General features: G+C 45.3%; 1 protein-coding gene across 1 annotated transcript in view; it reads right to left on the bottom strand.

Annotated features, from left to right (window-relative positions):
* Window positions 1-2,332: 2,332 nt before the first annotated feature.
* LOC127004238 (hemicentin-1-like) overlaps window positions 2,333-27,193 on the bottom strand; it is a 56,404-nt gene continuing 31,543 nt past the window's right edge. The window contains exons 4-7 of the mRNA XM_050871795.1: window positions 26,825-27,023; window positions 26,318-26,614; window positions 11,860-12,079; window positions 2,333-5,204 (exon numbers count right to left, since the gene is read on the bottom strand). Coding sequence (XP_050727752.1) covers window positions 5,095-5,204; window positions 11,860-12,079; window positions 26,318-26,614; window positions 26,825-27,023 — 826 coding nt within the window. The 3' untranslated portion in view covers window positions 2,333-5,094. The remainder of the gene's footprint in view (window positions 5,205-11,859; window positions 12,080-26,317; window positions 26,615-26,824; window positions 27,024-27,193) is intronic.

Consider the following 27,193-nt stretch of genomic DNA (forward strand, 5'->3'; position numbering starts at 1 on the left):
AAGATAAGATGGGTTTATCTTCTTTCACGTGTAGCCCCTGTTCACCTAGCAGTGAGTAGGTACGCGACGTAAAGCGAGGAGTTGTGACCTCGTTGTCGCGGTGTGTTGTGTGTGAGTGGTCTCAGTCCTACCCAAAGATCGGTACTATGAGCTCTGTGCTCTTACGTAGCGGAACGGCTGGCTGTCTCGAGAGAGACCCGCAGCAGACCAAGGGGTGAATTACACGCACACACACACACACACACACACACACACACACACACACACACACACACACGCACGGGAAGCGGGACACAACCCGCCAGCTAACCATTCATTGCTGGGTGCACAGGGGGCTCGAATTAAAGGAGACTGCCCATCCGTATTCTCTTCGCCCGAGAATCGAACCCGGGAACCCTAAGTCGTGAGAAGAGTAGTGTATGTGTGTATGTGTGTGTGTGTGTAAGGAAATGGACGAAATAAGGGAAATCCTTCAGAGGTTTTGGCTACAAGTTGGTCGATCGTCTTGAATGTCGCTTGGGACGTGAAGTTCGTGGCGGTGCAGTTCTCTTGTAGGAGTTTAGCGAGGAAACTGCACGTCCCATGAATGGTGTAGAAGGCAAGGAAGATAGAGGGATGCTTAGATAGAAGCGTAAGTTATTAACGTCAGATAGAAAAAGAGGATATAGTTTAGGAGAGATATAAATACATAAACCTCGGGTAGATGGAAAGATAAATAGAGACAGATGAATATAGGTAAATAAACAAAGAAATATAGATAACGTTGGTAAGTAGGTAGGTCAATAAATATGGCAGTGGTGATGCACGCCTCCAAGTACACATTTCTCCACTACTCCTGGCAGAGGGAACAACATAGGAAAGGACATAGTGAGGATTCCGCCGGCCTTGCAAACGTGAGGGTCCTTAAGGGGCGCCGACCACTCCACGTTAACAATGCCCAGCGGCTCGTCCCGAATGTGTGATCCCGTTACCGCTTTGTAACCCGGCTGGTGTGTCCCGCTGTGTGTCTCCCTGACCAGTGTGGAGGAAATAACATGCGGTGATATTGGTTTTTCAAGGTTTTAAAATCAAGAAAGGCAACTATATTCTAGGGGTTCTCTTACTTTACTTCTTATCTGCTGATCGTGTGAAGTCCGTAGAAACTAGAAAAGTGTGTGGAAAAAGTATATGCAAAATATACGAAACTTGAGGAAATGGTGTTTACATCATTTCTGTCCAGCATCACCAGTCCCGCCACTTTTATTCCAAGGCAGAAAATATTGCTATGCTTATTTTCTTTACTTAGGCTTACCTCTCCAGTGAAGCTCATCTTTTGTTGAACTTTGTTCTAATACTGAGTTTTCATTGTTCATCTTCCTGGAACTGACTCCGTTTTTCATTCCCTGGTCGTCTGTTTGTCAGAGTAATACACTAACACCCCTTACTGGTTTTCCTCAATAAGCATTGATCGAGTTATTTTTGGAGCATCACTCACTCTCAGTTTCTATCCGCCACTTACCACGATTGCATAAGCGGGGCTCAGGTTTCGAGCAGTAGACATTACTTAAATGTGAATTAGTATCAGGTTTTCCGAACTCTTCTTGGATAACATTCTTCATGTTGCTCGGCGTAGTGAACATACACAGGTAGTTAAGTGTCCCCAAGGGGTAGCAGCTCTTTCCCCCGCCCTGATTAAAATCCCCTGCGATCCTCTAACTTCGATAACTTCGGAACAACGTACGCAAATTGAGGCGAGCAATCCTTATTTAAGTGCCAGTTTTAAAGTCCGTCATTAACCTGTTTTTAGAAAAGAGAAAGGTCGTTCTTGTTTCACCTGCTGCTGGTAAGAATGTTTTTTTCGTAAGTTTTGCATTGTTTTGAAAAATATCTGAACAATTTTGAGATTGTTGAGCTGGATAAGCAGATCACCGCAACCCTTGCCACACTCCAGTCTTTCTTGTAGTTTTCTGAACGTTCTTTGTTGTTATTGCGGACATAATTGCCTGAACTGTTATTATACACTTACTTCACTTGTGATCAGTTGTATAAAATTTGTAAACGATGTTTATGCTAATTTATGATGATTATTTAATTTACTAACTCCTGTTGCTACCCGTCTGATTCTTCGAGTATCATTGGGTATGTTACTTCTTACCATCTTTGCAGCATATCTTGTTTGAAGTTAAATATTTTTTTTTAACCACGTAGCGTAAGCCAGTTGTGAGCCTCGCCTCGGAACTACCATATATAGCACTTGTAACCCCCTTTTCTTTCTCTTATATTTTCATGATTTCTTTCTCGATTTTCTCTCGTTCTTGTAGTCGTTTATTTCGCAGGTTATAAATACACTGTCGCTTGTAAATGTTTATTATAATTCTCTGTTTGTATCACACATAACTATTTCTCATGATCATGTGACACTCATATACATAAATACATAAAATAACATGGTCGCTACTCAGTTATACGAAGACATCATGATCTAGTTACCCCGAAAACATTTTGTTCATGTCGGTCAGAGGCAGTTGACAGGAAGACACGGAGGCAAGCCAGTTATTTGACCTCAAGGACTACATAACAGCGAGCGGTCATCAGCCTGAGCCCCAGCAGCTACTGTATGAAAGAGCCTTCGGCCAGCCTTAGTCACGCACCGGGAGGAGCGTCAGAACAAGGCTGCCAACTGCGTATCCAAGAGACACAACTCCCGCCTTGGTCATGGCAACCTCTTGACAAACTAAGTCTTGCCGGAACAACAAGGTCGAGTGAGTGAGTCGTGCCGCTGGTCGTTAGAAGGACAGTGGAAGGTGAAACGTGATATAATGAAATATACTTTTCTAACCTTCACTGCAGCAAATGGATCAAAGAATATTATAATTTATAACTGAAATATATTTTATTTTACGAGAAGAATATATTATAAAGTGTAATCAACGAAAGAAAGCAAAGTCAAAAGTGAGGGTGCTTTCAGTTTGCTGACTTCCTCGTTACTGTCTTCCTGCATCCGGCGTTTTTGGAGAATTACTACTAAGGAACACCCAACGGACACCAAACAGCGAATGGTGACGACACCCACACGGTCAACGATGAGAACAGTGAGGCACGGGAGGCCGGGTGATGGGAGCTCCGTCGGTCATTGTCTTCAGACGGTCTTTACGCATTTTGTGACCCCGTCCTTGGAATACCCTACCATGTAAAAAATCGCAAAAGCTCTCCTAAAATATGGTCCAAGACGTAAAATTAATCTTCGAGAAAAAAGTTGATTGTTGGATATGTAAGATGAAGTATGAGCAACTCATGAGTCTCCGTGCTACTGTTTGAGTAATATTCGGAGGCAAGTGGACATGTGAAGTCGTTGAAACTTTCCTCCAAACTGCCACTAAATCAGGAACTCGTAGGTTTGGAGACGAGACACAAGGCAGTGTGTCCCTCTTGGCAAAGATCGGTGGAAACTTACATTTGTGTCCATGCGAGTATACGTTTTCTATATTTTTTTTTTATGAAAAATGAGATGAATAGTTGTATGGTAAGTCGGGTGAAACGTATATATATTCATGTAGGTATGTATGCACGTATGAATACCGTAGACAGTAAGTGGTGATGTTCAGCTAAGTCGTGACGCAGAGGACAACCTGAGAAACTAATACGGAGCAGCGGCGGCGGCCGGCCCTGTGCCGCGCCCCTCAGCATGGCCGCACGAGAAGGGGAGATGGGAGGGGATGCCTCGAGCCTGGTGTCCATTCCTTTCGAACTTCATTTTGTTCTCTGGCCAAAGAACTATTTTATCTCCATTTTTTAATATCACTAACCCTAAGGAAGAAGTCGCGCACGCGCGCGTTTACACACACACACACACACACACACACACACACACACACACACACACACACACACACACACACAATCGAACAAACACACACACACACACACACACACACACACACACACACACACACACACACACACACACACACACACACACACACACACACACGTTATATTGTGTCCAAAATAGCCAACATAATAATAACACGCATCACATTAGTAGAGTAATACAATATAATAGGCACCGAGGCCCATCACGATTTTTGTTTACGAAAATATATATCGGGCAGACCTTGCCTCTCTGGGGGAACACAGACACCTGGCCGAAAGCCGCGTCCTCATGTGCACTTCCGCATGCACGGCACGCGATTCTGCAACTGCCTTGGGTCTTATGCTTCATGCCGTGCCCTGCGTCGTCCCGAGTCCATTTTATGCGCGCAGTGGACATAATAGAATGTCTTTTAACACGATTCATAAACGTAAATAAAGCTCAGTAATTCCTCTGGGCACGCAACCCCCGTGAGAGTCCAGCGTCCTTGGCTGCGAGTCCGGCACCTGTGGCCAGACACCGTGAGAACACCTTCAGGTCCCGAGATTGTCTTGAGGTACACCTTTTATTACAGCTGCTTGGTCTCCGGTATATAACCAGTGTTCAGACGGCTTCTTCAGACACCCACTACCCACGAGACAGCAATACACAGCACGCTCGGTAGTTGACTGGCCGCCCACGCTGACGCTGCATGAATCCCAAGTCTGGTTAGGTGGTATGTCTTCTGTTGTGACTGTTGTTAAGTCGGATTTTCACTAAAAAGAAACCTTTAACCATTTTACCTCTTGATTTTCGATAAGAGAAATACTTGTTTTACATTTTTTTCTATATTCCGATGCCGTTCAAATAGATAGAAAGCAAATTTATATTTTCCCACATAGGTCAAGGGTAACGAAGGGCTTCTTGCAGCTCATCCAAGAGCACGAACCGTGTGCATGTTTCCTCTGTTCTGAAGCCAGGGACACGCCGCGTGGATTTGCTTTCCGAATGTGCCCTTCACGGCTTTCTTACCAAGACCTGAGAGACCACAGCTTCATCCCTCACTCTCACAAAGCTGCAGAACACTAACCGTCCACTTGTGCACACAGTGAGCAATGATAACCCTGCAAATGTCTTGGGATACTTTCCATCGATGAGGCACCACTATAAACTTTGAGTAAACATTCCAATTGTAAATGGAATAAAGTAATAGACGAATTACTTTCCTACTTAATAATCCGACAATTTTCTGTGATGCCAGTGATTCATCTCACTGCCACTAGGTGGAGGAGGACAGCGCAGAGCGTAGTAATCACTGTCCCTTGCAGACGATCCTTCCCAGAGTCTATCCGCTGCACCGCTGCCGTCTTGTCACCTGGTGAGGGGCGCAAAGGAAAAGAAGGATTTTATTATTAGCCTTGAAAGAGTTCATCTCATAAGTCATTAGTGTCCTGTTTCTTATATTATAGAAAAAAATAATGATACTGTTGTCCCCACGAATGTGTGTGTGTGTGTGTGTGTGTGTGTGTGTGTGTGTGTGTGTGTGTGTGTGTGTGTGTGTGTGTGTGTGACTGAGAGAGAGAGAGAGAGAGAGAGAGAGAGAGAGAGAGAGAGAGAGAGAGAGAGATTGATTTACATAGAAAATCAGACCACACAGACCCCACGGTCCAGACTAGGTGGCCTGTCCTTAAACCTAAGTGATTCTACATTAATCAGATTGCTCCAAAATTTTGCATTTCTGCTCTAGGTAACATTAAGTTGAAGGAAGTGTCGGTCGAGCTTGTTTTTAAAGGAGTCAATCGTGTTACACTGGACCACTGATGGCGGGAGCTTATTCCATTCTCGCACTACAACGTTCGTGAAGAACTATTTGGTGTAGTCTGAATTCACTTGTCGACATTTAAGTTTTGTGCCATTATTCCTCGTTCGCAAGGTGTCATCGATCATAAACAATTTTGATTTGTCCACATTCGTAAAGCCATTAAGTATTTTAAAACAATCGATCAGTTTTCTTCGCAGGCGACGTTTGTCAAGAGAGAACATGTTAAGGGTTGAGAGCCTCTCGTCGCAAAGAAGGGATCATTTTTGTTGCCCGAAGTTGAACACCTTCTAATTTAGCAATGTCCTTTGAATGGTGGGGAGACCAAAACTGTGTACCGCATATTCCAAGTGGGGTCTAACTGAACTATTGTAGAGCGGAAGTATTACATCTTTATTCTTGAATAAAAAGTTTCTTTTAATGAAGCCCAACATTCTGTTTGCTTTATTTGCTGCATCGATGTATTGCTGTGAGAATTTGAGGGTTGACGCGATTTTGACACGCAGGTCCTTGACGCATTAAACGCTTTTGAGTTTGACGCCGCGCATTTCATAATCGAACTTCTTATTTCTTGTTCCAGCTTGAAGGACCTGGCACTTGTCTACGTTGAAGGGCATCACCCATCTATCAGACCAAGCTGAAATTTCATGCAAATCCTCTTGGAGGCTTTGCCTGTCTTCATCAGTGAGAACCGAGTTACCAATCTTTGTGTCGTCTGCAAATTTACTAATGCGAGTATTGATTCTTACATCAAAATCGTTGATGTAAATAATGAAGAGCAATGGGCCTAGAACCGATTTCTGAGGGACGCCACTAGTGACCGGCGCCCACTCTGAGTTAAATCCGTCAATCACTACTCTTTGTTGTCTGTTGCTCAATCAATTTGCGATCCATTGGTGTACTTGACCGTCAATACCTATTTGCTTTAATTTATAAAGTAATTTATGATGTGGAACTTTATCAAATGCTTTCTGGAAATTAAGATAGACACGTCCAGTGATTTGGTTACGTCATAAACTGAGAAGAGGTCGTTATAAAAGGTCAATAGGTTTGATAGGCAGGATCTTTTGTCGGAGAGAGAGAGAGAGAGAGAGAGAGAGAGAGAGAGAGAGAGAGAGAGAGAGAGAGAGAGAGAGAGAGAGAGAGAGAGAGAGAGAGAGAGAGAGAGAGAGAGAGAGAGAGAGAGAGAGAGAGAGAGAGAGAGAGAGAGAGAGAGAGAGAGAGAGAGAGAGATGCAAAATATGATTTTCTATACGGACTAAAATTATATAAGAAACCATTGATATATTTTATCAAATAAGCGGGAAAATGATAGTGAATGATATTAGAGCAGTAGTCTTATTATTGAATCTTACTACTGAGTAATCTTGTCATATGAAATATTGGGAGAAAATTTAGAGTATAGCAAGTCCATTAACAACACTTAGCCAAAAGGTTCTAGAAGAGGTCCATCTGACTTTGCAAGATGTGGATTCGTAGCATCATTTTCATCAGATAGATGAAATCTTCTAAAGAAATATAGTCTCCTTAAACTACGGACATCATTTCAAAACTTTAAGCATTTGATTAGCTCTCTTGGGGGGCGGGGATCCTCCAAGAAGTTTAAACTTTTCTCGTAAAATTTCATCTTACAGGAAAGGTTCAGTTTTGTTTAACGTGATTTTGTTTCTTAATATTCAATGCATTACAAAGGCGAAATGAGGCTCTGCGGTTTAATTCAAGGATGTCACCTAAGCAAAAACTGGCATACAGAAGTATCTTAAAAGAATGGGTTGTGATCGACAATATTTGATGTGTATTCATATTAAGTGTTGTGATTGTCTGCTGCACGAAATGTTCAGTTTATCGAAAGATCAGAACAAGATGGTTCGTGTGCACTGTGCCGCTCGTCTCCGCTTTCTACAATCCTAAAGAACAAATATTTTCCCCTTAAAAATATGACACGCACAAGCGAGGACTCCATGTTACTATAGAAGCAACAAAAGCTAAACGTTACTTAGGTCAATAATTTTTATGAATATAGCATTAAGGGTCTCAGGCACCCATCGTGACTAGAACTAAAACTGCTGAATACGGCCAACAGTCATATCCCGGTGTAAAGTGAATCACACCAATGCCATCCCGTGCACTGTGTTGTTAAATAGACTATAGTCGGTTCACCCGAGTCTGAAGTGTGCATTATCGCGGAACGGCAACCTGCAGCCACACGGCGTGTCCGATTTCGTGGATACAGTATGCTGGCCTACGCATAGTAAACAGTCGTCAGCCTCAATTATATGCAGGCAGCAATAACATATACCGTCAATTATCAAAGTCCATTATGAGTTAAAAATATTAGTTATGTCACAATGACTCACAAATAGCTTTTTTATTAATTTACAAGATCGCTGATTATGATTATTCAACAACCTTGATGTTGTCCACCACCGAGAAAATTATCAGGCTTTATATTAATAAAACAGCTATTTGCGACATTAATAATATTTTTTTTACTCAAAATCGACTATAATTGACGGTACATGTTATTGCTGCCTGCATATTATTGACACTGACGACTGTTTACTATGCGTAGGCCAGCATACAGTAACCACGAAATCGGACACGCCGTGTGGCTGCAGGTTGCCGTTGCGCGATAATGCACACTTCAGACCCTTATGAACCGACTATAGTAGGGAGCATGCAGTACTCCTTCATATTTAAGAACATTTCGAGTTTTTGAGCAGCATGAACGTCGAAATGCACTGCATATTGCTGTTTGGGTGCATCGTGAACAGCGTAATGGCTGGTATTATACAGTGGTGGGCACGGTTCCGCTAATCCGCTAACCGCTAACTAGCGAAACTAACTTTTTCGTTAGCTGATTAGCGTTTTCGCTAACTTTGTAAACAGTTAGCGGACAAATTAGCTTCCGCTAAACGTAGTTCCTCCTCCGCTAACTTTAAGTCCACTAAACGTTCCAACAGGTTTGTTCTTGTCCGTTGTGGGCAGACACAACACCAGTTGTGCCACATGGCGCAATAATTTTAAGGCTTTCACTTTTGGGTAAATTTCGCCTTAAAGTAGGGTAATTGGACAGTTATTAGGGACATTTTTGGGTATTTTAGGGTAATGCATCTTCCATTTCCGACTCTTTGAACTCGGGATTTAATAACAAGAATTCGATATTTTCCACTAGTCAAGAAATAAACACTGCTATTCACTTATTCACGTAATATACTCCTTAGTATTATTTACATTTATGTATCTAACTTGATCCACCATCCCCAGCTGTGGGGGGGAGCAGTCTTGTGTAGTGTGTCATCAGATACCTTATCAGATTTTGTCTTTCTGCACTGCTATTGCAAGTTCATATATTAGGTATAAATAAAGCGTATGTGAAATTTAATTTGTGTACATACATCTTTATCATCATCTGATTCTGGAATGCTATACCTTTCTGGAAAGCTCTATGTCTGAGCTTGAAATATCAGGTCACTAGGTCTGTTTTTAAGGGTTTTAGAGTCAAAATACTAAATTAAATCCATATAAAGAAAAGTTAGCGGATAGCGTTAGCTTCCACTATAGTCTATTCATTTGGGCAAGGCCACTCACGGTAGCTTAGTCCCAGCGACTCCACTTCCCCCTTCTGGCTGGGTAGCTCCGAGCTGGATGATGTAACCTACTTGTCATGTTAAGTAGTCAACATAAAATGGTAAGTAGTAATAATAAAATGTTAAGTAGTCAACATAAAATGCACTTCTAACACAAACTGCTAATTTCTGTTCAAGCACTGCCCAAGGTGATTTAATTTGATTATGCATTTTATGTTGACTACTTAACATTTTATTATTACTACTTACCATTTTATGTTGACTACTTAACATGACAAGTAGGTTACATCATCCAGCTCAGAGCTACCCAGCTATAAGGGGGGGAGTGGAGTCGCTGGGACCAAGCTACCGTGAGTGGCCTTGCCCAAATGAATACACTATAATTTCTTTATAAGTTTAGCGATTTAGCGTAAGCGAAGCTAACTTTTTAGTTAGTGAATTACCAGTTAGCGAAGCTAACTTTTCGGTTAGCGATGCCCACCACTGCTGGTATATTACGTCGGTATGTAGAAGATCGGGCCATGCGCTTGAATCCATAACAATAACAATCCATAAGAAGTTTTGAAAATGTATAGGTTATCAAAAACTCCCGCAACAAACTATCGACGCTCTGGCCAATTTATGGATGTTAATAATTGAATTCATGGTTACTAGAAATTATTAAACTTTCATTGATGGTTTTGTGATGTTAATAAACGTTAATCGATGACATAGATTTATCATCTTAGATTTATTGACTGAAAATTGTTACAGGTATTGTACGTTACTAAACGTTAATCGATAACATAGATTTATCATCTTAGATTTATTGACTTAAAAATGTTACAGGTCCCGCACGAATGAATAGGGTGAATTTTTCTCTAATGTAAAAAAAAAAGAAGGGAGAGGAAGCATAATGAAAGAAATAATAATAAGAAAAATATATTGTTCACTCAGTGTTGTATCTACAGAAAAGCAAAACTGAGCTAAATTATAAAACTGAATTTGATTATAAAACGGACGAAAGAAGAACAAAGGATGACTCATCCAGCACCCGCGCCTTCTTGAAGGTGCGTCTGGACTGTTTTGTCTGTGCGAGATTGTCACATATTTTCTTTAGGGTTTCCTTGAGACATATTCCGGGAAAGTTATTGAAATGCTGTACAAGGTGTGCAGCTTTTGCTACGTTAAACATCAAATTCATAAACATCGCTCCACGTCATATTCACTGATACCGTTATTCTTTACTGTCCGTTATATGATGTTTTTACGCTTCGTACAGCAAAGGAATCAAGGCAAGGAAAGACATAATGAAACGAACAAACTGGAGGCCCACAGCACGCTGCTCATATAAAAAAGAGGCTTATAAGATATTTATCAATTATGCTTGATGATCTTGTTCCTCACTCTCTTGTAAATAATCAGGTTTGTGGCCGCCATCGCTTCTACTACTTTTTACTCACTATAACTGCTTTTCTGATACCCGCTGTTAAATTAATAATGAGCATGATTACCCGTCACCACCCATATCAAATATAAATAGCATTACTGTCACCGCGACCATCACCTCGGGGAGTATCATTACGGGAAAAGTCAGTGATTTCTGAGTTCGTTTTACTTTCGGAGCAAATAATGTAATCGGAAAGCTTGAAACCAGTAATTTTTTATTTGTATAAGAAAGTTCAATAATATTTAATGGTTCACGTGACTATTTAAGTGCCTGTAATTTGCTCAGTTTGGTATTTTTAGAGTTGTATTTTTATCCTTCTAATACGTTTTTTTTTTTTTCAAACGACTTGTCTGACATGTGCTGCTTATGTAATTTGCCCTTTAATTATTATGTTTCCTCAGTATTATTGTCCTTTCAGCTAAAAACTGTGCTCCGAGGACAAGAATAAAGAAGAAATTGTCCCAAACATCCCGCGCCTCTACGCGTTGTTATCTAAAGCATATTTCATGATTTCTTTATGGCTGATACGATATAATAATCACGGACGATTTTGTCACTCCAATGTCGCGGATCCGGTTTATACCATCATACAAACTTGGTGATATTTCTATTCATCTTGAAAACAAGAGGACCATTGTCTTTGTTACAACTTTCACCATTTTGTGACTCCAATGTTTGTATTATAAATTTGATATCTTGAAATTTGGCATTATTTCAGGGTGCTTTGGTTGTAAGGGTTTATTTGTAGAGAACCGATATATGCCGATATATATGCGTGTGTGCGGGCGTGCGGGCGTGCGTGCGGGCGGGCGGGCGCGCGCGTGTGTGTGTGTGTGTGTGTGTGTGTACACACACACACACATTAATATCGGCATATTACCAAGATAAATAGGTCAAAAAAATTTTTATATCATCGTACACACTGAGACGGATACGTCACAGATACTGCAGCTTGTTAGCGTAAAATCACTCTCGGCAATAATTCGCCGTTAAACTCTTTAATACCTTTTTTATATAGTCTTGAGAGCTCGAAACGTATTGATTCCTCCACACGACAAGGAAGTAGATATTTTAGATGCCTTGACCGACATATCTTTGACAAATTATGCTATAGCTTGTCCATTCCTCCCATCCTGTGCCGTTTGCGCCAATATTTCCTTTCTTAACCCTCGCCACCTCCAGCGTCACTCACCTTCTGTGACGAAGACGAGGGTGGAGGCTGGGCGGATGTTGGGTGCCGTGCAGGTGTAGTTGCCAGAATGAAAATCCCTTGCACTGTGAACCTCCAGTGTGCTGACCGCCCTGTCCCTGTCACTCGTCACCTCGCCAATCTGCACCTCCGGCCGCCCCCTGGCGTAGTTGAGCAACTCGTCGTTATGGTACCACAACACGTACTGTGGCGGCGTGGGACTCTGCGGGAGAGAGGTGAAAAATGGTTACGGCCTCCACCCACTCACCCATCGCCAGACACATCTACGATAAAGAGAAAACATGTACCTATACTTTTTTTTATCTATCTCTCTATATGTATCTATCTATATTAGTCAGTCAGTCAGTCAGTCAAGCAAGCAAGCAAGCTGCCTGCCTGCGTGTGTGTGTGTGTGTGTGTGTGTGTGTGTGTGTGTGTGTGTGTGTGTGTGTGTGTGTGTGTGTGTGTGTGTGTGTGTTGGTAGATGTCTCTTTGGAATTATATATATCTATTACACAAAAGTTTAGTATATATCATGTAATTGGAAAACAGTAAAGTTCTTTCTTTTAACAATAGTATCAGTATATAAACAGCTGTTCCTCGATGCCACCTGCAGAGTACAACCACTTGGCTTTGTCTTTTGCATTAGACATATCACTGCCATCGTTATCGGAAAATATTATATTTTTGTTACTTTGTAGTACGACTAAAGCGTCTAATAAAAGTGCCATCGACGCTCGTGTAGTGCTTGCATATCGTGACTACGGACGTGGTGGCGTGGCGGTGCTGGTGGCGGTGAACTGATGGAGGGGGAGAGGGGGGGATCTGAGGAAGGATATACTGATGTCGGAGGCCTTGATGTGTTTGATGTGGGTGAGCGCCTTGTTGTTATCAACCCTTGACGCTTCGGCGATAATACACTCTAAGCGTTAAAGGGTCCTAATAAACACTTTTGCAAGTCTAAAATATATATTTGCAAATGTCACCTTTGCACACATTAGAAGGCGGAGTAATTGTGAGGTGACGTTTGTCTCTTATTTACTGTCCCAGTTGTGTCTAGCTACGGAAGGAGTGTTTACTTAAAAGCACCTTCAGGAAAATACATGTTGTATTTGCGATGATCTGTATGATTAATTGCGGTACATCATGAGAGTGGATGGCCTAGTTTAGTGGCGTCCGCCACGACGTCTTTACAAGACGTTTGATTAAGGCCATTCAGTCAGTGGTGCGGCTCAAATCTCTGATCTATGTTCATCTCAGTACATATCCTTCCACAAGTTGTGTTTTGTGCTGGTCAGGCAGAGCAGAAAAGTCATTGTTTTAACATTTTCCACTTTCATTTAAAAAGCGAGGTTAGGCGAGAATGAAGCAGATTTTACAATGAAATACGCGCCGCACCGGAAATATGACATTGCTCTCGTCATCGTCACATCGTGTTCGAGTCACTGTGCAGGCGGCCATCTCGAGGGGACGGCAAAGATCGAGGCACTTGCCAGTGCCTCTGCTTGACAAATGAAATGTGACGAAAATGTATTTTTTTACACATTACTAATTTGCTGTAAATATAGTTATATTATAATATATTACCCAACCAAAATGAGAAAAGCTTTGTCGCTACACATGTTAATTCTGAAAACTGAATAAATGATTTCGTCACATTTATTTTCTGTTTTAAACAGATTTGGCAAAAGGGCTGTGTTAGGATTTGTTATAATGAATCAGCGACAGAGTCACTGATAAGCCTTACATGTGTTTTGCATGTTTAAGTGAACATTACAATGATAGTGCTTTGTAATTAGTGTCTTCAGCCAAAAAAATCGAATTTTCTAAGGTTTAAACCTTCAGTGTCAGAAGTGTATGGTTTGAGGTGGAGTTTAGTAGTCACACATCATAAGTAAGTGCATTAGGTTCTTTGGTAAACTATTAACGGGGTAGTTTTGGCCAGTCCCATGCATTGGCCGCGTAAGGAAGATCATGTTTCCATGATAAATATGAGTGGTGTAAATGACAACTGAATAGGTATGTTTTCCCTTGAGATATTGCTTTGGAATAGTAAAGTCTCGGGAACTATCTAATTCAGTTCGTAACATTGCAAACATTCGATTGCAATAATTAAAAAAAAAGAGCCAAGAAGATCAAATACTACTTATATATAAATAAAATATCCTTCACAGGAATTATATTTAGCTAAAATAAACTGTAAAAAGTAAGCGCGAATATTATTAATTTTGTTGATGTTTTCCGAATACCATTTTTTCCCTTTTTTGGGGGCCACTTTAGTCAGACTCAGCTATGAAGTTCGATTGGGTGGGGCACGCTTGGGAGTCACCTGGCCACAGCGAAGCCAAGCCCAGCCTTCGGAGTGAGCACAGACGTCGGGGTAGCTGACATCATCGCGCGTGAAGGTGAGGGAGGAAGTGATGTTTTGGCCTCGATCACTGACAACTCCGGAAAGCATCATTGCCACGTGTTATGTAACTTATACATTCTTTGCTGTTATTCTAAAAAGCAACACATTCATCTCACTCTATAGCTTTATTTTATGTATACAGAATATTTAATACACAACTTTAAATAGTAAATAGCTGACGAGAGAGAGAGAGAGAGAGAGAGAGAGAGAGAGAGAGAGAGAGAGAGAGAGAGAGAGAGAGAGAGAGAGAGAGAGAGAGAGAGAGAGAGAGAGAGAGAGAGAGAGAGAGAGAGAGAGAGAGAGAGAGAGAGAGAGAGAGAGAGAGAGAGAGAGAGAGAGAGAGAGAGAGAGAGAGAGAGAGAGAGAGAGAGAGAGAGAGAGAGAGAGAGAGAGAGAGAGAGAGAGAGACCCACTCCAACGGACTTCATATTTGTGCCTGACTAAAGATGGCTCAGCACGTAAAAGGCAGCGAATTATATGTTTTGAAATATATTCACCTCTTTAATCAATATTTTTTATGCGAAAGACGATGTCAAAATGTCAGTCTCGGTTTTTATATCCTTTTTATATTATCACCGACATGTGTCAGCCACGAAGTTTCTCACCTTTCATTGCCCGCGGGGGCCTTCAAGTTCTTTATTTAGACCTCTGACTCCTCTACTCCCACGGAATTCCGACGGCAAAGGTAAGACGCGAATCCCCTGCCTGCACTGCTGCTCGTCAAACATAGGCTTAGCAAACGTGGGCGTGGAGCCTTGGGGTGGCCACAGCCCTGGCACACACGCACGAGAGGTTTCCACCCCGCCTCGGAAAAGCATTCCCAGAAGACTTGTGTCACTGTGGATGTTGCACCCACAGTGACACAAGTCTTCTGGGAATGCTTTTCCAGGCGAGGTGTTTACGCGGCTGCTTTAAAGTTAAACTCACGAGGAAAGTTTCAGTGTATCGCTGAGGGCAGGACTAAGCATTAGGAGCCCGATTGTCGAGGGGAAACAGTGGAAGGGAGTTGGCGGTGAAAGGGATCGAGACTGTTGGGAGGATTCGTGGTTGGTGTGGCAAGAAATGCTGTTTTCATATGACGGGGATTTTATGTCAGTCTTTCCCGTACTAATGCACCAAGAAGGAGTAAAGAAAAAAACATCAGTATCAGCGGATCTCCTCCTCAATGACGCTAATGCAATTAAATATTTTTCATACTCTCATGCAAACTACACACCCTTCGTCATTGTGTGTAATTCACCCACAGCCTGATCACGAGTTAGGTCTTGCCAGCAAGTACCCTCCCGCCCCGAGGAACCTCATCATAATCGATCTCTGGGCACTGCCAGGACCTTCATACACCACACACCCCATCCCCCATGCTCAAAGGGGGGCAGTAACCGCTTCTCTGTCAGTGGAAAAATCCCCGACATGAGCAGGACTCGAACCTTCGCCTGCCAGCCCCGCGAAGTCTGGCAGCGCAGAGCTCTACCACTGAGCTACCGGAGTTGTGTGCGCGCGCGCGTGTATGTGTGTGTGTGTGTGTGTGTGTGTGTGTGTGTGTGTGTGTGTGTGTGCACACCTCTTTCCAGAAAGAAGCGGGAAAATCTACGACTGTAACAGAGAGCGTAACTTTTTTCTTTGATGTTGCTCGTGGATACAAGAACCTCTGCAGATATATTTATTTTTTCACCTCTCACCCAGATACAAGCCTTTAGACGCAAGCCTTTTCTTTAATAACACTTCCAGCAATACTTTCATATTTCTAGCACTTTCAGTTGGAGCCGAGAAATCGCAAATTAATTTTATAATCCGATACAAAATAATTCTCCATATTTTTGGAGCCATTGTTCTCCTTATATCTCCATACCACACTTTTATAGAAAAAGGACAAAGAAATGTTGTTGAATAAAGTTTCCTTGTTTCCGAATTTTTAACTGCATTCCGTTTTATTTTTTTGGCGGGGCAGGAGGCACTTGCCATTTTCCAGTATTTCTCCCCAAACCTTCCTGCTCTGCTGTATTTAGGAATAAAGAGGCACTCAGATATTTTTATCATAAGCTCTTTTTCTCTTGTCCATGAGCATTCAGCGTCGTCACGCACTGCTACAGGGATGCGTCAACTGTTATACTTTACATCACAGTTACCAAAAATATCTTGTAAACCTGCCTGGTGCATGCATGCTTTGTACCTCCTCTTTGTGTGGTTCCATTTATACGTTACCTCACTGTTAGCAAGAATACCGTGTGAATCCTCCTGAATCAGGTTTCTGAGCCTCTCTTTTTGGGGAATCTGCTCTCCGAGAACTGTTGCACATCATCAACATGCTTATTTTATTCATCCATGTCTGAGGAAAATTGCTTCACGCACGTACCCTTTTCATGTTACTCTGCTTCACTCTGCGTATTTCAGTCATTGTATTGTACACACAGCCCACGAGCTCAAAGGCATCAGTCATCTTCATTTTTTAATTTACTTTCCACTCAAGAAACCTGGACAGGAAGACTTTGCGACATCCTTCTCGACATGCAGTTCAAGTTTCTAAACACGGAATCAGTTCAAGAATATCAGGAAAGCCTTCTTTGTGTCCTAGGCGTTGCCGAACTGTGACAGCCACCCAAAAATCGACATCGTTCGCAGACAACCAAACATTTTTTTGGCGAGACACACTATTGCATGTACACGCACTTAGGCTCCACAGCAGACCTAGGTAACTGACAACCATGAAAAGGAAGAATTATTTTCGAGCTGACAATAAGGTCTGCCAACACAATGCGGCAACCACAAGCAAGGCGCAGAATTCTGGCCAGCACAACCGACAATTTGTTTACCGCCTCCCTTTGTCTCCTGCATAATCCTTTATGACTACAAAGAGCCGTGGAAAAGGGAGAAGGAAGGAGAAAGTAAGGTGCTGCAGGAAAGCACGGAGCGAGAAGTAGGGCAGGTCAGCCCCTCCTTCTCCCCGCCTTGTCACCCTCGGACGTCCCTTTTGAAAATTAGATGATTGTAGGCGCAGTGAATATGCTTACTGAAAAAGGCATGTCTTGAGGCTGTAACGCAGTGGTTCACAAACTTTTTTTTACATTATGCCCCCTATTGATTTCTAAGAAATCGTCACGCCCTCCCATCCCTTGTTGCAAACCTGCAATTTTTGGCAGACGGAATCACGCCCCCCTTGTATCCAGCTAACGCCCCCCCAGGGGGGCGTGTCCCTCAGTTTGGGAACCACTGCTGTAAGGTGTACTACCAGCTGGGAGGGGAGGAGAAAGTTTTGTGCGTGTGTGTGTGTGTGTGTGTGTGTGTGTGTGTGTGTGTGTGTGTGTGTGTGTGTGTGTGTGTGTGTGTGTGTGTGTGTGTGTGTGTGTGTGTGTGTGTGTGTGTGTGTGTGTGTGTGTGTGTGTGTGTGTGTGTGTGTGTGTGTGTGTGTGTGTGTGTGTGTGTGTGTGTGTGTGTGTGTGTGTGTGTGTGTATAATAGATGGAATGAAAGACTCATAATTTATATAAATAGATTTATCTTGTTAACTATTAGGTGTGTTTGCATGTTTGTATGTATGTGTTTGTATGTTTGAATGTATAAATATCACAAACTTACCCGGACTACTAAACCAGGGTCCGTTATACTGGATATGGTTGACTACACACACATGACGAGGAAATATGAAGCACAATAAATAGACTGTTCTCGGGGTTGTGGACAAAGGTTGAGCTGAGCCACGTTCCCCTTTATTGCATCATATTCGCTATGTAATTACTTTGCCCGTAATGACCGAGTGTGCAGTAAGCTGTTTATAATGAGATGCAGTGGTGTACCGTGTGATAATGACTGTTATGGCTGCAAATTACTCATTATTATTATTATTATTATTATTATTATTATTATTATTATTATTATTATTATTATTATTATTATTATTATTATTATTATTATTATTATTATTATTATTATTATTATTATTATTATTATTATTATTATTATTATTATTATTATTATTATTATTATTATTATTATTATTATTATTATTATTATTATTATTATTATTATAAGTAGTAGTAGTAGTAGTAGAATCATTATTATTATTATTGTTTTTATTATTATTATATTATTATTGTTGTGGTTTTTGTTGTGGTGGTGTTTGCTGGTGGTTGTGGGAATGTTGGTGACTGTGAGGCTGGTTGGGTGTTATTGTTGGTAGGTGTGGTGATGGTGGTGATGGTGGTGATGGTGGTGGTGGCGGCGGTAGTGGCACGTGTTAATATCATCACTATTGTCTTATTGCTACAAATATTAGAATTATTTGTATTATACGTTTATTATTTATATCAACATTATCATTATCAACTTTACTACTACATTACTACAACTCTGGGTCAGGCGAGCGATCTCTTTGGCGAATAGATGAACTCATGCGTGCCAATTTGCTAAGTGGCTAACCGACTTATTCTAAACTAAAATTAATGTCACTTCGAAGGCTTTGCGTGTCTCGGAACCACAAATCAGAGCGCATAAAAACTTGCCAACACTAGATACACGTGTACTCAAAGGTCTAATATGCAATGGCGCCAGTGGAGACTCAGGATCGAGCTGTGCAGCCCACCTTCATGCATAGTCATAGAGCTTGCGTGCGCCCGGCCAATGACAGGAACACGCGTCACGGCGGGGCGAAGCAGCTTGTTGTTACACCTTGTTACCGGAGTAAGTAATGCAAGGCTTGCCCCCATTATGCTCGTGCAATTACCCTTATTGAATCCACTCGAAAAATTCGTTTAAATTTGCATAGATATTAAAACGGCATGTCTTAGCGGTGGAAATATTTATTTTTAACACACGAAGTTGATTCCAGAAAACAATCTTGGCTAATGTGAGGCTGCGAGGTTCATAAACGAACGCTGTCCCGCTCTGTGCCAAAATAATTTTCTACGTTAAATTATGAACCATTCTGCAACAAACCTGTGAGAGCTGACTTTCACTTCAGCATCGTTTCCTGCATCTCCCACTACAGACTTTATTAACTCTGACAGTGATGTCCTGTCCTTCACCTCCTCCTCCTCCTCCTCTTCCTCCTCCTCCTCTGCCTCCACACCTCCTCCTCCTCCTCCTCCTCTGCCTCCACACCTCCTCCTCCTCCTCCTCCGCTGCCTCCACACCTCCTCCACTTCCACCACACTTCCTCCTCCTCCTCCTCTGCCTCCACACCTCCTCCTCCTCCTCCTCTGCCTCCACACCTCCTCCTCCTCCTCCTCCTCTGCCTCCACACCTCCTCCTCCTCCTCCTCTGCCTCCACACCTCCTCCTCCTCCTCCGCTGCCTCCACACCTCCTCCTCCTCCTCCTCCTCCGCTGCCTCCACACCTCCTCCTCCTCCTCCTCCTCTGCCTCCACACCTCCTCCTCCTCCTCCTCCTCTGCCGCCACACCTCCTCCTCCTCCTCCGCTGCCGCCCCACCTCCGCCTCCTCTGCCTCAACACCTCCTCCTCCTCCTCCTCCTCTGCCTCCACACCTCCTCCTCCTCCTCCTCCTCTGCCTCCACACCTCCTCCTCCTCCTCCTCTGCCTCCACACCTCCTCCTCCTCCTCCTCCTCTGCCTCCACACCTCCTCCTCCTCCTCCTCTGCCTCCACACCTCCTCCTCCTCCTCCGCTGCCTCCACACCTCCTCCTCCTCCTCCTCCTCCTCCTCCTCCGCTGCCTCCACACATCCTCCTCCTCCTCCTCCTCCTCCTCCGCTGCCTCCACACCTCCTCCTCCTCCTCCTCCTCTGCCTCCACACCTCCTCCTCCTCCTCCTCTGCCTCCACCTCCTCCCCTCCTCCTCCTCCTCTGCCTCCACACCTCCTCCTCCTCCTCCTCCTCTGCCTCCACACCTCCTCCTCCTCCTCCTCCTCCTCTGCCTCCACACCTCCTCCTCCTCCTCCTCTGCCTCCACACCTCCTCCTCCTCCTCCTCCTCCTCCTCCTCCTCCTCCTCCTCCCTCCCTCCTCCTCCTCCTCCGCTGCCTCCACATCACCTCCTCCTCCTCCTCCTCCTCCCTGCCCCACCTCCTCCTCCTCCTCCTCTGCCTCCACACCTCCTCCTCCCTCCTCCTCCACCTCCCTCCTCTCCTCCTCCTCCTCCTCCACACCTCCTCCTCCTCCTCCTCCGCTGCCTCCACACCTCCTCCTCCTCCTCCTCTGCCTCCACACCTCCTCCTCCTCCTCCTCTGCCTCCACACCTCCTCCTCCTCCTCCTCCGCTGCCTCCACACCTCCTCCTCCTCCTCCTCTGCCTCCACACCTCCTCCTCCTCCGCTGCCTCCACACCTCCTCCTCCTCCTCCTCTGCCTCCACACCTCCTCCTCCTCCTCCGCTGCCTCCACACCTCCTCCTCCTCCTCCTCTGCCTCCACACCTCCTCCTCCTCCTCCTCTGCCTCCACACCTCCTCCTCCTCCTCCTCTGCCTCCACACCTCCTCCTCCTCCTCCTCTGCCTCCACACCTCCTCCTCCTCCTCTGCCTCCACACCTCCTCCTCCTCCTCCCCTCCTCCTCCTCTGCCTCCACACCCTCCTCCTCCTCCTCCTCTGCCTCCACCCTCCTCCTCCTCCTCCTCTGCCTCCTCCTCCTCCTCCTCCTTGCCTCCACACCTCCTCCTCCTCCTCCTCTGCCTCCACACCCTCCTCCTCCCTCCTCTGCCTCCACACCTCCTCCTCCTCCTCTGCCTCCACACCTCCTCCTCCTCCTCCTCCTCCTCCGCTGCCTCCACACCTCCTCCTCCTCCTCCTCCTCCTCCTCTGCCTCCACACCTCCTCCTCCTCCTCCTCCTCTGCCTCCACACCTCCTCCTCCTCCTCCTCCTCCTTTGCCTCCACACCTCCTCCTCCTCCTCCTCCTCCTCCGCTGCCTCCACACCTCCTCCTCCTCCTCCTCTGCCTCCACACCTCCTCCTCCTCCTCCTCTGCCTCCACACCTCCTCCTCCTCCTCTGCCTCCACACCTCCTCCTCCTCCTCCTCCTCCTCCTCCTCTGCCTCCACACCTCCTCCTCCTCCTCCTCCGCTGCCTCCACACCTCCTCCTCCTCCTCCTCCGCTGCCTCCACATCTCCTCCTCTTCCCCCTCTGCCTCCACACCTCCTCCTCCTCCTCCTCCACTGCCTCCACACCTCCTCCTCCTCCTCCTCTGCCTCCACACCTCCTCCTCCTCCTCCTCTGCCTCCACACCTCCTCCTCCTCCTCCTCCTCCTCCTTTGCCTCCACACCTCCTCCTCCTCCTCCCCCTCATCCTCCACACCACCTCCTCCTCCCCCTCTGCCTCCACACCTCCTTCTCCTCCCTCTCTGCCTCCACACCTCCTCCTCCTCCTCCTCCTCCTCCTGTGCCTCCACACCTCCTCCTCCTCCCCCTCTGCCTCCACACCTCCTCCTCCTCCCCCTCTGCTTCCACACCTCCTCCTCCTCCCCCTCTGCCTGCACACCTCCTTCTCCTCCCTCTCTGCCTCCACACCTCCTCCTCCTCCCCCTCTGCCTCCACACCTCCTCCTCCCCCTCTGCCTCCACACCTCCTCCTCCTCCTCCTCTGCCTCCACACCTCCTCCTCCTCCTCCTTTGCCTCCACACCTCCTCCTCCTCCTCCTCCTCCTTTGCCTCCACCTCCTCCTCTTCCTTCTCCTCCTTCTCCGCTTTCGCCAACCGCCTCTTCCTCCTCCTCCTCCTACTACTACTAATACTACTAATACTACTAATACTACTACAGCTGCAATAATTAATACTAATGATATTTTTACTATTATCAACTCTGCTGTTACTATCACAGCACCTTTTTTTTTTTTTTTTTTACGTCGTGGTGAGTAGCGCCGGTAGGCTTCTTCCCGGTGGATCCTGATGGTCGGTCCAAGGTTTCTTCCCGGTGGATCCTGATGGTCGGTCCAAGGTTTCTTCCCGGTGGATCCTGATGGTCGGTCCAAGGTTTCTTCCCGGTGGGTCCTGATGGTCGGCTCAGCCCTTTCTGGCGCAGGCGAGTGTTTATAGTGGCGCCATCTTGCAATGGCTCATGCTGCCCTCCCGGAGCTCATCTTTAATCCTAGAATCTAGAGTCCGGGTTGATAGGTGGTCTTCTGGACGGCATGTGAGTAGTTTTAAGCCACTCGGCGGCGGCTGAAAAATCCCAGCTTGGTGGCACCGGTCGGGGATTGAACTCGCGTCCTCCTGAACGCGGGGCCGTCTTGCTATCCGTTCAGCCACCGCCTACCCTAAATTACTACTTACTACCATAATTACTACTTATACTACTACTACTTATACTACTACTACTATTACGACTACTACTTTTACTACTACTACTACTACTACTACTACTACTACGACTACTACTACTACTACTACTATTACGACTACTACTACTACTACTACGACTATTACGACTACTACTACTATTACGACTGCTACTACTATTACGACTACTACTACTACTACTACTACTACTACTACTACTACTACTACTACTACTATTACGACTACTACTTCTACTACTACTATTACGACTACTACTACTACTACTACCATTACGACTACTACTACTACTACTATTACGACTACTATTACTACTACTACTACTACTATTACGACTACTACTACTACTACGACGACTATTACGACTACTACTACTATTACGACTACTACTACTATTACGACTACTACTACTACTACTACTACTACTACTACTACTATTACGACTACTACTACTACTACTACTACTACTACTTTTTTTTTTGTACTACATAAATGATACCTCCACCCATGTTTATTTTTCCGACACATAATCATGGAGGGCTCCATAGTTTGGAGGTCATTAGCCCCAACTCTGTTCGCTAATGACTGTGGCATCCAACCATATCACTAATACTACCTGACACTAAATCACCTATCATCTATTACGTCTAGATCCCCCTTTCCTTCCCTACTCAAGTCACTCCCGACCCACCCTAATGTCACTCTCCACCACTGTGGCTTCATAGTCCATATTGGAGATGTTGGTGGCTTTTGGGCCAGAGTGTCTGGTGCCCCTGAGACATAGGATGGCCGACCTGAGCAGGGAGAACGAGAGGCGACACCTCATCCAGGCGACAACGTGGCTCCTTGGCTGATGCTTCTTTTCTGAGATTAGTTCCGCGAGGAGTGCGTCGAAGCATTGGGCCCTGGGACCCATCCCGCCGGATGTGGTGAAGACAAGGGGGGTGAAGCTGCCCTGATCCACATGTTGGATTCTTTCACCGTATGCCCTTGTCTTCTCCTGCTCGTTCCTGTGGTGGGCGGCTTGCAGGGGCAGCTCACGGCGACAGGCAGCCATCGGGTCGAATATGCGGATGTCCATGAACGCCCGCTGTCCGCGCACCCACAATCCGCGGGCACATCAACCCGTGCCTCCTGTGAGGTATTACTACTATTACGACTACTACTACTACTACTACTACTACTACTACTACTACTACTACTACTACTACTACGACTACTACTACTCGCTCTTATAGGTTAGAAGCAGCAGCTGTTGCTGCTGCACTTCCATAAATACAGTAAAATCAATAAAGCTGATACATGACTGCATCGAGTAGGTCGCATAAATCACGAGCTAAGTACCTGAAAGTGTTGAAATTATGATGGTGGTAATAATAATAATAATAATAATACACATAATAATAATACACAGAATAATAATACACAGAATAATGATACACAGAATAATAATACACAGAATAATAATACACAGAATAATAATACACAGAATAATAATAATAATACTGATAAAGATAATAGCAATAATTAATTGAAAAGGAATCAACTCTGTGTGTGTGTGTGTGTGTGTGTGTGTGTGTGTGTGTGTGTGTGTGTGTGTGTGGGTGGGTGTGGGTGTGTGTGGGTGTGTGTGTGTGTGTGTGTGTGTGTGTGTGTGTGTGTGTGGGTGTGGGTGGGTGGGTGTGTGGGGGGGGGGGAGAGTGGTATAACTGTGTGTGGGTGTGTGTGTGTGTGTGTGTGTGTGTGTGTGTGTGTGTGTGTGTGTGTGAGTGTGTGTGTGTGTGTGTGTGTGTGTGTGTGTGTGTGTGTGTGTGTGTGTGTGTGTGTCTGTGTGTGTGTGTGTGTGTGTGTGTGTGTGTGTGTGTGTGTGTGTGTGTGTGTGTGTGTTTCTGTGTGTGGGGGGGGGGGGTAACTGTGTGCTTGTGTGTGTAATTCATCTCTTGGTCTGCTGCGGGTCTCTCTCGAGACAGCCAGCCGTTCCCCTACGGATGAGCACAGAGCTCATAGTGTAGTGCGGCGACTATGCCTGATGAACGAGCCTCCCATAACCCACTTAGCCGGTGAGGTACCTCTTTGGCCGACTCGGTAAGGAGTGGCTCTCCCGTCACGCTGGTCGCTGGTTCAATTCCAGGCAGCCGGCGAATACCCTGATCTTGATTAATTTTTCCTGTGTTTCGATACACGCAGAAGGACGTGTAGGCCCGAGAGAGTAATAGAAAAAAGAGAATAGAAAATCTCGTCATTAAACTGGTGGCAAAGCGGTGGGCATCCTATCCTGCGGTTCTGTTGAGTTTCTCCGAAGGGGTAACAGGTAGGGTGGCCCATGCTCTCCGAGGATAATAGAAAATGGGAGAGTTGGAGGTATGTCTCTACGGGGACATTGTGGAATAGTGAACCGATAGCAGTCACTGTCTAAGGTCTCAACACACAGAAATTAATCTACATAGAGGGGAAAGTCGTGTAGTGCGGCGACTATGCCTGATGAACGAGCCTCCCATAACCCACTTAGCCAGTGGGGTACCTCTTCGGCCGACTCGGTAAGGAGTGGCTGTCCCGTCATGCTGGTCGCGGGTTCAATCCCAGGCAGCCGGGGAATACCCTGATCTTGATTAATTTCTCCTGTGTTTCGATACACGCAAAGGACGTGTGGGACCGAGAGAGTAATAGAAAAAAGAGAATAGAAAATCTCGTCATTAAAATAGTACCCATCTTTGAGTAGGACTGAGACCACTCACACACAACACACCGCGACAACGAGGTCACAACTCTTTGCCTTACGTCGCGTACCTACTCACTGCTAGGTGAACAGGGGCTACACGTGAAAGATAAATCCAACTTATCTTCACCCGGCCGGGGAATCGAACCTCGGTCCTTTTGCTTGTGAGGCAGACGCGCTATCTACTGAGCTACCGGGCCATGTGTGTGTGTGTGTGTGTGTGTGTTTGAGAGAGAGAGAGAGAGAGAGAGAGAGAGACGAATATGGACCAATTTACATACACACCACCACATCCGCAAGCACTGAAACGACCACACACACACACACACACACACACACACACACAGCAACATTACGTATTTATGAGAGGAGCTCGCAGGAAAGAAGAGAGGGAAGAAAATGCACAGGGTGAATATGAAGAAGCAAAAACAGAATACATTATCGGAGAACTTTGGGTAGAGTTTCCAGCGAAAAACTGCTTTCGAACTACAGCCACACTTTATTCGTGCACGTAAACATTCGTGTGGGCGGCGGCCTCATATATGCGTGTGTGTGTGTGTGTGTGTGTGTGTGTGAGGGACGGAGGGGGGTTGAGTGAGGGGGATGCAAGCAGGCGCCCGTAATGAAGAGTCTGCATATCTTTCCTTGTATCTGACTGATGGCACGCAGATCACAAGAGAAAATGAGAGAGAGAAACGAAAATATCTTCCTGTGAGCTATTGTTTGTCATCCTGGCAGCAAAGTCACAGAAGAAGAAGACAACGGGAAAAATGTAGGAGAAGAATATGGAAAAAATATTCATATTATTTTACGAGAATTTCTCTCAAGGAGACGTTGTGTGTGGACGCATGAAAGGCGGCTTCTTGGACAGTGATGAGCCTTTATAGTCCGCTTTCTTTCTCTCCTAGTCATTAAACAGATGATAATGGCCCCTCCCCCTTCCAACTGTAAAAATAACGTATATTGCCATCATTACAGTCTCGCTCGTGAAATCTTTCTTTGCATGGCTGGTTCTTTGTGAGGGGGAGCGATATCAGCGGCGCTGGCGAGGAAAGAGAGGGGTGGACAGGATATTTTTTGTTCTGCGGCAGCTGTCACTCTTACCTTATCGATGACGCAGGAGAGGGTGATCGGGGAGCCCCGATTGACGTGGTACTGCCCGTCCCCAGGGATGTGAGCCTCCGGAGTCACCACCTTGAGGTTAACGAAGAGGGAGATGATTCCAGTCCCTGTCGACACCTGGCACTCGTACGTCCCCGTGTCCTTTACCTCCACGTATCTGATGTAGAGAGTCCAGTCCTGGGAGCCCGCCACGTGCAGGACAGAGAAGCGGTGGTCGTGGGTGAATAGCACGTCGGCGGAAGTAAGGACGTGCCAGTCCCGGCGACGAATCCAGGAGATCTGCGTGATTTCCGGGGGATGGAGAGAGAGAGAGAGAGAGAGAGAGAGAGAGAGAGAGAGAGAGAGAGAGAGAGAGAGAGAGAGAGAGAGAGAGAGAGAGAGAGATTACTTAATTAAACGAGCTCAGATAACGTTGGTCTTAATTTAAGTCAGTATATTGTTTACGTGATATCAGCAAGGAATGAAAGGTCAAAAGTTAATTCTTCTCACCTGCCGGTCCCCAAGGTGGCCGACGCGGCAGGGCAGGAAGGCTGTCCCTCCCAGCTGTGCGGTCACGTTGCTTACAGTATTGTTGACAGCGGAGTGTTCGAGCCCCCCACCTTGGTAGCTCAGCGCCCATCTCGACCCAGCCCCCGCCCCGCCGAAGTTTGGACGCATTATCTTACGGGGCGGCTCCGTCACGTCATTTCTGCGGGGCGTTAGCAAAAAGAAGATGCGTGGTAAACACTGCAGTGAGGATTTGCCAAGTGAGGCGCGTATTCTATCGTCAGTGTGTTTACCTTCCTAGAGATTTGAGTTCATTAAATACCCGCATAAAGCCAACCTCTGCGCCCTACCTCACCACAAGACTCACGAACT

The sequence above is a fragment of the Eriocheir sinensis genome, chromosome 3 (genome assembly GCF_024679095.1).
Source record: "Eriocheir sinensis breed Jianghai 21 chromosome 3, ASM2467909v1, whole genome shotgun sequence".
In the NCBI taxonomy this organism is placed as follows: Eukaryota; Metazoa; Arthropoda; class Malacostraca; order Decapoda; family Varunidae; genus Eriocheir; species Eriocheir sinensis.